Source organism: Phoenix dactylifera, chromosome 8 (genome assembly GCF_009389715.1).
Source record: "Phoenix dactylifera cultivar Barhee BC4 chromosome 8, palm_55x_up_171113_PBpolish2nd_filt_p, whole genome shotgun sequence".
Lineage (NCBI taxonomy): Eukaryota > Viridiplantae > Streptophyta > Magnoliopsida > Arecales > Arecaceae > Phoenix > Phoenix dactylifera.
In genome coordinates this window covers 15,496,404-15,509,094 of record NC_052399.1, presented here as the reverse complement: position 1 = coordinate 15,509,094, position 12,691 = coordinate 15,496,404, and the positions used below count along the sequence as shown (strand labels likewise).

Genomic DNA, 12,691 nt, shown 5'->3' with positions numbered 1-12,691 from the left:
AGGCACTCAAAACACACCACAGCCGAAGCTAATGCTATCCAGTAAATCTCTTCAACCAGCCAACCCCTACATGTGTGACCATCAAGTGTCAAATTGCAATATGTTTTAGCTTGAGAAATTATATTCTACACTCTGTAATTATAGAGCAATATCAGCATTTTTCTGATTTGTGATGCCAAGGTTCCGCATGATAATTTACTTATTCGTCTGAACATATTCTGCGGAGAAACAGCCTTCGGGGCTAAGGAACGTCAAAGGCTACCAGAATTTATGAGGCCACCAGCTCATTATATTCTGATTCTGCATTCAAGTCTAATTTTTAAAATTACATCTAAATTCAGTTCTGCCACATTTGACTTCTCGTTGCCTGTTGCTGTTCCAACACAGTTGGTGAACAGTGAGTGCGGGTCAGGGACTCGGAATGGTTGCACGACAGTGCCTCTCCTGGCTCTAGGCGACGGCCCCTGCTGCCATCCAATCCTTCTCGCCGGAAGCACCGCCTTAAAGATGGAGACGTGCCACGAGTCTCGGTTGAGTTGCCAGCCGAGATGACTCGGAGCACTTACCCGTAACAAAATATAAAGATTAGGCGCGCGAGCATCATTCCCTCCCGCTTTTGCCGCTTTTCCAGGCCCCTTTCGTGCAGCGACGGCAGTTGTAGTAGGCTAATTCACAAGCCTTCTCGTCTCGAGACCAAGATTAGATCCCAAAATCAGAGTCCGCAAAGACAGCAGGAGAGCAAAAGCTAAAAGCGAGCACATCCCCACTCACTCCCATCCCCTCCGGGCTCCGGATTCCCCACACCACAATCCCCTCAAAAAGTTAAAATAAAAAAAAGAAGGAAAAAACGCACCCGGGCTCTTCCATCTCCTTCCATATCCCTCTCGTCCTCCTATCTCCACCGAATTCCCTTCAATTAGTGATCGGAGGATTAGGGTGCGGAGAGAGATGCGGAAGGGCTCGAAGAGCGGCGCGTGCCGGTCGGCGGCCCATGGGCTCCTCAAGGAGAGGGCCAAGAACCGGGTGGACGACCTCCAGGGCATGCTGTCCGACCTACAGGCCGCCCGCAAGGAGAGCCGCGCCGCCGACGCCGCTCTCCTCGAGGAGCAGGTTCACCAGATGCTCCGCGAGTGGAAAGCCGAGCTCGATGAGGCTTCCCCCGCTTCCTCCTTGCTCGTGAGCTCCATTTATTTTTATTTCCCTTGCCCTTTCTTTCTCCCTTCTTCCCTTTCTTTGTTCGTGATGTGTTTTCTTGCGGGAAAATTAATTTAGGGGCATAGCGATGCGTCTTCGGATCTTTCCTCGTACATCCGCCGCATGCTGCAGCTGAATGAGGAGGAGGACGACGCGACAAGCAGGCTGGCGGAGCTGCCGCCCGCCGCCAATCCGAAGCTCGAGCCGCTGCCGGTGCTGCGGTCTGACCTAGGTGGAGGGGCTCCCGCCTTCCTGGATGTGAGTAAACTTGAAATTTTTAAGGCCATTATGATGGACGCTGAGGCGCACCTTATATATATAAGAACGAACTATATAGGATGGGAATCTTTATGGAAATTAATTGCTGTAACTTCTAGAGCAAAGAAGCAGTTCTTAGGTTGTGCCGGTGATTGCTAGGAAGCAAGGGATGTCATGTCATGGGAAGGGTTTTGACCCCACACAATTCTCCTCGATGCACTGAATTCAAGCACCAGACAGATTCTATGACAGTAGTGCAAATCTGATCACTCCTAACCATTCCAAGTGCTAATTAAAGATCGGTTGTAAATATTTGGAGAACTCTGGTGCAATTTCCCAACTATGTCTTCTTTTGTGTAATGTACGGTATAAGTTCAAGATTATTTTAATATGAAGAAATTCTGACGGATATTTCAAGTTTTAATTCTTATTTTATTTTTTAAAAAAATTTCTCGACTTGTGTCGTATTGTATACTACGACGCCTAATAATTTTTCAGGGCCTCACTTGCTGCCATGATGCACATACCCACACTGGAAAAGGGAAGGAGGGAGGCTTCTTCCCCACTTTTCTTCCTTTTCCTTTTATGTTCTCTTTGTTGATTTTAATCGTTGTTTAGCGCTTATTGCCCATTATGCTGTGATCAATGATGCATCGTGAAACAAATCAACAAGGCCAACATTTTTTGTAGCAAACAAAAAAAGGTGTAGCAAATAACAAAGGCAACCAGTTGTTATCCTATAGTATTTTGAAAATTTACTCTTTTTGTGAGATTTTCTTTTCTGAATAATATTGTCCTGGTTTTTGTTTGTTTTTCAAAGTTATCGAGATGGTTTTGGTATATTTATTTAGGCATTAACTGGTTGAAAAAAAAGATAAATACAAAACAGCTATCATGGTTGCAGTTCATCTTCTTTCTCATTGTTGTCAACGACATTTTTTTTTTTTAAACTTCTCTTTGAGGTGGGAAGGGGGAGAGGTTAAAAATTTTAAATGCTCTGGTGGGCATGGGTTTTAGCCCTTTTTTTGTTGGCTCTAGGTAAATCCATCACCAAGCAAGTTATTATCTGTTTTTTTACATGCTATCTGTGCAAAATAAACATTTTAACCATAGATGACTGGCTAACTGTTGCAAAAAAGAAAATTTTCAGTTTTTATTTTTTAAAAGAAAATCAAATTTCTTTCCTTGAGTACTAAATTTGTTAAGTATAGTTGGACTATATTTTGAATGCATAGTCTTCAAAACTTTTCATGAATTTTTGATTTTGACCTTTTTAGCTTTCCAAAAATTATAGATAAATTGGCCCTTTTTCCTGAACACTTAACTTTGTTTAAATTAACATGTTATACAACTCATACTGTAAATTGGGGGAAAAATATACTTGAGTTACTAGAATCTTATTCGAGACTAAAAGTTATAAATACTAAACATGATTATTATTGATATGGTGCATAGACATGTCTTTTCCCCCTTTCTTATAGAGTCACAGCTGATATTAAATTTTTCTCTCTCTTTTTTTTTGTTTAACGTATTTTTTCAAGATTTTTGGGCTGCTTTATTAAATTTGGTTAAACATGTTACTCTAGCAGAAGCTTGCATATCCAATTAAAAGTGTCATATTCTGATGATATTTAAAGAAGCAATGCATATATTAGAGGATTCATAGCATTTGAGCATGTAATAAATATGTCCTTTCATAGCCATAGAGCTATATAAAAGAGGTTATGTAAAAGAAAGATTTTTCCTGCCATATGTGATACATTGTCGAGCATAATTGTTAGGATTTGTTTATTATTCTATTCTGATGCCTGCTGATATGTGAAAAATTTTGTTCTTTTAATTTTTGGTACATATTACTTGAACGATTACAGCATATTACTTTGGATAATTTCATCCCAGCTCCCTCTAGGAGAATAAAGAAAAAAGAAAAAGAAAAAGGCATTATTGAATGCTGATGCATGGTGTTACTTGTGTAGCAAAATGTTATCTCTTCCATGTTATGCAGTAAAGGTCTGTAGCTCTGGTAGTTTAAATCGCTTCAGCAAAAAGTTTTACACCATAAAATGATTCATTCTAGTGAAGGTCTAAGACTATTAAGGAGATTAGTGGTAGTACATTGATAATCAGCTAAAAGGAGATTTCTTGAAAACCATCAACTTCTTTAGCTATATATTTAAAGGCAGAATTAGGGGCTGAAGCTGTTCACACTAGTTTTGATACTGCTGATATTGGTTTAATGGAAAGTCAGAACATGCTTAACCAAGTAACAATGCATTTCTTTTTGTAAGTTTGACCACTCTTGTTTTAATCTCTAAAAGGGAAAAACTGTTGATTTAGAGATAGGGCTGAAAGTGGGTTGGATTATATCCAACCGTATCCGTTTCTATATTCGATTCGGATCGGATTCGGATACTATTTTTTTGGTCCGATCGGATCCGGATACGGATTCGGATAGTCAGTTCAAAAATCTTCTGGATACGGATACAGATACACATGATTTTTTCGGATTTGGATCCAGATTCGGATATCCATATAACAAGTGCAAGTGAAAATAAAATATTTAAGTTAAATTAAATCAGAAAATCAATTAAGTGATTAATCAAATCTAAATTAAAAAAAAATCAGATATTGGATGACCATCACGTAAGATAGCAACCCAAATATGGAATACCCAATTCAAATAAAATTCTTCGAATCATCCTACATGCCTGAAAGGCTCAAACGTCTCGTTCATCTGTTTCGTCCCTCTTTCCTCTTCGTCGTCTTCAAGCAACTAGAGTTTCGAAAGTTTCATCTATTTTCTAGTTTTCACCTGGCGATTGCAACCGGCTACAGTTGTGAGATGCTTTGGAGGTACCATAGATTTCGTCTACTTCGGTGACAAGCAACCTTTATCCTTTATGAAGTTGTTAGTTTTTATTATTGATAAATGCTTGTTAAATTATATTTTTTTAATTGAATCTTTTTTTGTGTGATCATGTCTTTATGCTAGTTTTCATCATTGAATTTTGCTCAAATTTAATTAATATTCAAAAAGTATCCGATTTATATCCGTATTCGGATAAGAAAATATGGATATGTTTAATATCTAATTTGTATCCGTATCCATTTAGAACAAATATGGATACTAATTTTGATATCTATTTAATATCTGTATTCGTATCTGTATTTGTTGAAAAATATAGAAACAAATATAGATATATCAATATCCGATCCGTATTCGATCCGTTTTCAGCCCTAGTTAGAGACATCCAGATCTGGTAGTCTCCTTGATGAATTTAGAGAATCAAGAGCAAAGCTTTGCTGAGAAATTGACTTGCAAAAAGTAAATTTAGAAGGAATATGGAGTCAAGGATCTTTTTTCTTGGCGGGCGAGAGAAGTAGAGACTCAAATCCATATGAGTAAGTTTGAAAAATGTGGATTCCTTCTGAAGGAAAGAGTTGGTAGAGTTAGTTCAAGAAGGGAGAAGTGAAGAATCTTATTTTTAGTATGGCAGGCAGGAAGCTGCTGAAGTGGATATATTTTGATTCTGTTTTATTAATGATATTGGTAAATTTTTAAAGAGGATGAAGTCTGCTATTCTTCTCTGCAAATATTTCCCAAATTTGGTCAGTCTGAAGGGCGATGAGTTAACTTTCTTTCATTTGATTTTTAAAAGGGAGGACCCTGCCCCTCTCTCTCTCCACGCTTGCAACAGCCCAACAAATACATGAGAACTAATTGGAGCCCAATTATTATGGATCCATGAATAGGTATAGATTTGGTATAGTAAATTGGGTTCAACATCAAGTCCAATGCGTGTAATCATATGCATATAACTGGACATGACCCAACACTAACCTGTTGCTAGCCTTTATGGTGGAAAAAAAAGGTTTTCTATATCGATGTATATCGAACAATATGTGTGTACCATACCGTCCTGGTGTAGTATCGGTATGGTATGGGGGCTCAATATGCCCGATACAAAGACATGATACAACTTTTGTTCAGACTCTAATAGTGTACCATGTAGTGGTATGGGTACATATAGTACCAACCTGACCCATACTGGTAAGGTATTGACATGGGCTTGGGTACCAAGACTGAAACCTTGGTGGAAGTTTTTTTTTCTTTCTGGAGGGGGGTTGGGGCAGAGAGAGAGAGAGAGAGAGAGAGAGATAATTGGACCACATACAATATATAGACAAAGCATGAGTTTCATCATCTTGAATGTTATCTTTTCCTTTTTGCCTCTTCTTCTTTTTGTATGGTGGCAACAATTGTGATGTAACCTACTTGTGCATTTTGGGCTTGGTTCCTTGTAATTGTCTTGCATCCTTGCTTGTTTATAGAGCCTTCTTTATATCCTATATGATGCATCTCAGGGTGCAGCTATTAGATACTACGACCAGTTGGACCATCACATGCTTCACTGGAGCCAGCAGATTTGGAGATATTTGCCAGATTTTCCTATAAATTTTTCATTGAAGACAGTGTCAAATTTTAGCTGGATTTCTATATTTGTAGCTGAATAATTGTAGCATGTTTTCTTATTATTGAGTCATTTCTAGTTTGATTTGTAGCGGGTTTAATGCTCAAACTAGGTTCATGTTCTATATATGCTTCTAATACATTGTATAAATGGTTGGCCTTCCACATATTGATAAAAGTTCTCGGCAAGAACTTTCTTCATCAAATGAAGGGTTCTTCAATCTAGTTTGCTTTCAATTTATGTGTTGATCCATGGATCATGTTGCTCTTTATTCTTCATGCTGCATCACTATCCTTTTCTCAAAAAAAGGATAGAACTTCCTATTGCTATATTGTTGTGCCCCTTCTTTATTTTAAGTGAATTTATCTTCAACTTTATTGAGTAATAGTATGTGATTATTCTATTGAGCCATACAAAAACACATTGCACTGTGAAAATTGATGTTACCTATGTAATCTTCTTTTATTTCTCATGTAGTCCCAGTAATAGAATCACTTTTTGCATTCTCTTTTTCTGTACGGTTATCATTATATATTGTGGAAGTTGAATTTATTTCAAGTTTCCTTTCTATGTTTTACAGCTTAATGGTGTTTAAATCTTGTTAAAGTGTTCTTTTGTTAAGTGTCAAAAGTTTGACGATTTGTCATGCAGGAATATTTTGTGTCTCAGGAACTACCTGAACATGGATGTCTAGGGGCTGAGCAATATAAAAGCTCTCTTTCAACAGGAGTGCAACAGGCTGCCTTAAATTATCTGGAAGGGAATACTAATTCTGACTATCAGCAGTTCAGTCTGCATCAGGAATTACATCACAATGTATTTATTGGTTTTGATGATAGCAGGAAGAATGGAGGGGCTGTTGTACCACTCATCTCTGAATTTATTCCAGCAATATGCCCTCCACCTTCTGCTTTCTTAATGCCAAAATGTGCACTCTGGGACTGTCCTAGGCCTGCTCGAGGATCAGAATGGTACCAAGATTATTGCAGCAGCTTTCATGCTACTCTAGCGTTACATGAAGGACCTCCTGGTATGACTCCTGTGCTGCGTCCTGGTGGGATTGATTTGAAGGATGGTCCACTTTTTGCTGCTCTGACTGCCAAGACACAAGGAAAGAATGTTGGTATACCAGAATGTGAAGGGGCGGCAACTGCTAAGTCTCCTTGGAATGCACCTGGTATGTGTCTATTGATATTTGTAGGCATGCCATGTGTACTCTTAGTTGACATAGTTGTCTTGTTTTATGAAGCCATTTCAGAAAAGTGTAATATAATGACTTTAAGTTTTGTTGTGCATTTAGTATGACAGGAACTTTCATGATTTTGCAGAGCTCTTTGATCTTCTAGTTCTCAATGGTGAATCACTTAGAGAATGGCTCTTCTTTGATAAGCCTCGAAGGGCATTTGAGAGTGGGAACAGGAAACAAAGGTCACTGCCTGATTACAATGGGCGTGGTTGGCATGAATCTAGGAAGCAGGTGATGAAGGAGTTTGGAGGATTGAAGAGGTCCTACTACATGGATCCTCAACCCCTGAACCATTATGAGTGGCATCTGTATGAATACGAGATCAATTACTGTGATTCTTGTGCCTTATACAGGCTGGAATTCAAGCTTGTTGATCCAAACAAGAGTGCCAAAGGAAAAGTAATGACCGATTCACTTGTTGATCTGCAGCAGCAGATGGGAAGGCTCAATGCCGAGAATCCTTTGGATAACAAGCAGTATATCAAGGGCAGGGTGAAAGTTAAACAAAAGGATGCTGATGAAAATGCTTGTTTGGCTTCAAACATGGTCAATCAAAGGGAACATTCCCAAAAGCTATACTCAACTTTGGATCAGAAAGCTCCTATAGATGAAAACCTTTGTTATGGACCAAGCATGCCATATGCTTACTCTGTTGATAACTTGAAAAACTATTACGGAACATAAGTCAGGAGACATGAGCAGCAAGATGAATGGTTGTCATCTTGCAAGAATGAATTTAGTAACTGATTGTTTCGCTTAATGAAGACAACCAAATGGCTCCAACTTCCTGATATACCCTGCTTTACTTTCAGGCCAGTTTCATTAGTTACTCTAAATGGGGCTCCTGATATTTAGGTCGCTATCATATGCAGAAAGTAATATGTATCCTTGGCAATGGTATTATGTGGTAGTAATTGATGAATAATGATTGACAGCGGTTCTATTAGAGCATCTACAGTCTCTTTTCCAAGATGGACAAAGACAAGCATCTAGCAGCATGCTCTCACCAGAACTGTATAGGTGAAGATGCTAAGTTATTTGTAGCATCACATGCTTATAATATCTCTCATATCTTAGTTGTATAGATTTTGGCTTGCTTTTAGGAGTTTGGAAAGATCTTTTTGAATGCATCTAACAGATGCAATCGGCATCCAATTGCTAGTTTCTCATGCAATGCCTGTCAATCACATGTAGCAGATTTGTCTGTTCTCAGATCAAAGGGCTATTGACTGGCCTTCTTCATGAGTTAGCCTTCTAAAGTATTGTGTATTGTGTGTATGCTTTTAAACACTTATTTTGATTTTTCTACATTGATGTTTATGTATGTTATATAAACTGGTGGTTTTACTATAAGAGAGGAAAAATTTTATATGCTCAGTTTCAACTTAGAAATACATCAACGTGTTTCAGATTCTCTTTTTTTGGCTATAAGAGCAAGTATTTAATGGATATACAATGCTATTGCACCATGCTTGCATAAGAAATGACCCCCCGGCAACATCTGTCTTGCTGCTACTTGATCCATAATTGCTATTAATTGCAGTATACAGCACTGGCTGTGCTTATTTTCTTGGTTATATGGCATGCTTATCTTTGAGAAAAAGAAAATGTTTTTCTATTGCATTGTCATGCTCCATACAATTATTTATGGAATTGATTGTCTTATTGTAATCCTTTTGTAGATAGATTCTGTTTCTCATTGATTTTATTCTCACTAAAATCCAACCCAACACCTCCATCCTTTTTTTAAGGGGTAGAACAACACCTCCATCCTTAACATTCTTGAACTTTCGAGAATGTCTGAATGACATGTATCATGACTCCTCAAATGGGCATTAGACAATCTTATAAAAAATGCCAGACCTCTGCAGAGTGTGTTTTGCAATGCCGAGAGTTAAGCAGGTACAGAGTTCTACAACCCTTCGTCACCCTCACATCATGTGATTGTGGAGGAAGATGGCTGTTAATTATCCGCACATGGCGGACAAGGCATGACTTATTGTGTTCTACATGATAGCCATTCATCTTTAAGAGTTCTACATGATAACCTCTTTCTCTTCTTCTTCTTTTCTTTTCTTTTTTTTTTTTGGTACAACAGCGGCCCACACCCAACAGGTGTGAATGCGGTTAATAAAATTAGAAAACAAAAAGCTATAAAAAAGCTCTGGCGCAGACTTGGGATCCATCCAGATGAACCTTCCGAGTGATGAGCAACGAAGGAGGTAACTCAGTAAGTAGCACCATTTGCCTCCCAATAAATATGTGTTGTCAGGTAGGAGCAACACTCCCCTAATAGGTGGCGGATGTTGTGAAGCAACAGCCGCTCCTCAGTCGCGCATTCTTGACCCCAGACCCACTCAATGATTGTAGTCGAGTCTTCCTTCAAGAGGATGCAGTCCGTGCCCAACACCCATCGCATATAGGTGATATCTTTTCATGCTGCACGGAGCTCGATGCACACCACGGACGTGTCGAAGATCCATCACCCCTTTGCTGCCACCAGTCTGGCGTTAATTTATCTTTAAGATCGGATGATGGTACAAAATATGCACTACAAAGGATCCGAACATTGGTCACGATAGTTTATCTTCTAGATTTTCAACATTATAACAATTTCTTCTAAAGAAACATCTTTCTATTACTTTCTTAAATTATCGCTTTCTTTTTCGGTTTTGCTATATTTGGGGCGATGGCCCAACGCTTAGAACCTTCGCCATCTTACCAATAGTTCAATAGCCTTTCTCCTCCTTTTTTTTCCCCAGCAATACAGTGGTCATTTTTGCCGCTACTCGGAATTAAACTTGCCTGGAAAGTGGAACCTCTTCTGAACAGGGAAGTCTTTTTATCAGAATTTGGGTGCAATCAATTAAGCTAATAGCTATTGGCAGTGCGGCAAAACTGCAGAAGGTTTGCGCTAGGCATTTTCCGTTTTAATTTATTGAGGGGAGTTTATCAGACAATTTTACATGATCCAAAAATATTGGGAGCCATGCATCACGATCTGATACAACTCCAATGTAAAATGTTTCCGGATCTATCATGGCTGCTATTTAAAATGTTTCCGGACCATACGATCTTCTAGCTCTCTTCACTAAATCTCGAGAGAAAAATAGGGTCTACATTTGCATACGGTGATTTTTGTAGTAGTTCATTGAGGCGTCGGGCAGAAAAATTAATTTGTCGATTCCACAGTGGGGAAGGAAGATTTTTTTTAACAGGCAAAGCTTAAAGCAAAAGAGAAGCAAAAGAAGGTAGTGGACCATCTAAAGGCTTGTAGCTGCCAAACGGCTAGTTAGAGCGAGAAGCTCCAGCGAAGTGCGAGAAAGTTAACGGCTAGCCGGCGGCGTCTCGTCGGTGCTTGGCTAGGTCCCTGCCTTCCGGTGTGGCATCCACGGCGGGCGGGCGGGGCGGTGTGAAACACAGGAACCTGGACTTCCCCTCTCTGCGCGTGCTCTCGGCTTCCGGTGGTCCTCGAGCGGCTGGGGGAAACCCTATGGACCGCAAAGGAAAGGCGCCGGCTGGGAAGTCGACGGAACCGACGGGGAAGACGACGGAGGGAGCGGCTAGAGGACCAGGTAAGTCCAAGTCATTTGGGCGCGGTGGTAACTCCGGCGCTTGGTCACGGCCGGGGCCATGGGTTACTCAACGGCCCACGGCCGAGGAGGTGGAGCGGTTGAGCCGCCGCTTCCCGGACGTCCTCCGACTACCGGAGGAGCCGATAGCGGCGGCCCGGCTGAAATGGGAGGGTTGTGCTCTGCTGGCGCGCAGCTTCGGCCGCCGCGTCCCGGCGGAGTGGGTGGCCAAAGATGTGGCCGCCCGAGCTAAACTGAAGGACGTGGTGGCCGTCCCGCTCGCGGACGACCACCTCGCCCTCCGGTTTCGGTCGACGGAGGACCGCGACCGTGCCCTGAGCGAGGGCCCGTGGGTGGTGGCGGGGCAGCTCCTCGCCATGTGCCCTTGGGTCCCGGATTTCGAGCCGGACGCCGACACGGTGAAGACCGCACTGGTTTGGCTACGACTGCCCCGCCTTCCGCCGGAGTATTGGTCGACTTCGACCATACTCCACATTGCGGCAAGGGCGGGCCGGCCGATTGCGGTGGACGAAATCACCGAGCAACAAGGGGCAATGGGCTTTGCCCGGGTGAAGGTGGCCATCGACACCACGGCGCCCCTGTTGCCGGGGGTTTTGATCCAGGGAATCAAGAAGGCACGATGGCAGCCATTTGTTTTTGAAAACGTCCCGGCGATCTGCCCCCGGTGTGGGCGCATGGGTCATGCGGACGCTGCCGCCTGTCGTTTCCCGGAGAAGGGCCGTGCTGCGGACGGCTCGTTCCCGGAGGCGGTGGACCCGGAGGACGGGACAGAGCAGTCTCCTTCGGCCATGGAGGAGGAGAACCAAGGGCCAGTCTATGGCCCTTGGATGGTGGCGACACGGCGGAGAGCCCCACGGGAGAACCCTCCGCCGCGACCGGGGGAGACGACTGGGCCCGATAAGGGGTCTAGGTCGTCTTCGACTCGGGTGCCACCCACGGCGGCTGGCCCGACCTCGCCGGCGTCACCGGCGGACACCGACGGTTGGCAGAAGCCAACGAAGGTCGCGCGCCGCCGGTCGCCGCTGGCCGGCGATGGGGAAAGACCGGCTATGGACCTCCCAACAGGCAGCGTCTGGGTTGATTTGGGAGGCGACCCGGACTTCGATTCGGTCGAACCGGAGGACCCGGGGCCGAGCTGGCGGGTCGACCAGATCGCCTCGGTCGACCCGGTTCTCCCACGGGCTGAGCCTGGGCCTGGTGGGATGGATGTGGTACGGGCCCAAGCCCAAAAACGGCCGAGGCCCCCAGCGGGCCGCGGCCCACAAGGGGGCCCAGGTCTGCCTAACCAAGCCCCTGGGCAGGCCCAACGCGCACGGGCCTAGCGGGCTGGGCGCCGTGGCCGTGGGCCGGCCCGCTTCATCGGCGCGCCCGGCGCCATTGGCGCGTCGTCTCCTGACGACGCGCCAGGCGCCGGTGGCGCGCCGAGGGCTGCTGGCGCGCCCCGCACGGGGCCCGCGCCTGTTGTCGCGGGCGCGCCCAATGACGAGGGCGCGCCGGTCGCGGGGATCTTCCCCAGTGAGCAGGGCGCGAGCCCTGTGGACCTGCAGGGCCCGCGGGCCCAATCCGACATGGGCCCGCTGGCCCTGATGGTTCCGGCCTCTGGGGCTGGCCCGGAGGCCCGGGCTGCTCAGGGTCTGGCGGGTGGGGGTCCTCAGGACTCCGCCCAGCCAGCCTTGGGTTCAGGGGACTTGTGTGCCCCGGTTTCCTTAGCCCAGGACGAGTTGACCCTGGCTGGGGGACCTGTGGCACTAGCGGGGCCCTTCCAGTTTAGCCCACAGGCCGACGGCCAGGACCACCCCATGGTGGGCGCTCCGAGTGAGCCGCGACTGTGGGGCGAGGTCGTGGGCCCTGGGGGGGGCCCGGATGGAGTCTTTCGCTTCGGCACACCGGCTGCGGGGGTGCGGGAGGACGCTGACCCAGGCACGTGC

General features: G+C 44.2%; 1 protein-coding gene across 2 annotated transcripts; it reads left to right on the top strand.

The window, feature by feature from the left end:
• The first annotated feature begins 494 nt into the window (after positions 1-494).
• LOC103703388 (transcription factor VOZ1-like) lies at positions 495-8,562 on the top strand. Of its 2 annotated transcripts, none has more exons than XM_008786232.4 (4): positions 495-1,176; positions 1,273-1,452; positions 6,594-7,101; positions 7,253-8,562. In XM_008786232.4, the coding sequence occupies exons 1-4, from the start codon at positions 949-951 to the stop codon at positions 7,852-7,854; spliced, it is 1,518 nt and encodes a 505-aa protein (XP_008784454.2). In that variant the 5' UTR covers positions 495-948; the 3' UTR covers positions 7,855-8,562. The 2 variants fall into 2 exon arrangements, with proteins under 2 accessions (XP_008784454.2, XP_008784453.2); XM_008786231.4 differs by having other exon boundaries at positions 500-1,176; positions 6,576-7,101.
• Positions 8,563-12,691: the final 4,129 nt, after the last annotated feature.

What these genes read in the sequence shown, in the direction of transcription:
- LOC103703388 (XM_008786231.4), top strand. Translation starts at nt 949, where the DNA reads ATGCGGAAGGGCTCGAAGAGCGGCGCGTGCCGGTCGGCGGCCCATGGG. An exon ending in CCCCCGCTTCCTCCTTGCTC is followed by an intron (nt 1,177 to 1,272) that starts GTGAGCTCCATT and finishes AAATTAATTTAG; the next exon opens with GGGCATAGCGATGCGTCTTC. An exon ending in GGGCTCCCGCCTTCCTGGAT is followed by an intron (nt 1,453 to 6,575) that starts GTGAGTAAACTT and finishes TTTGTCATGCAG; the next exon opens with GAATATTTTGTGTCTCAGGA.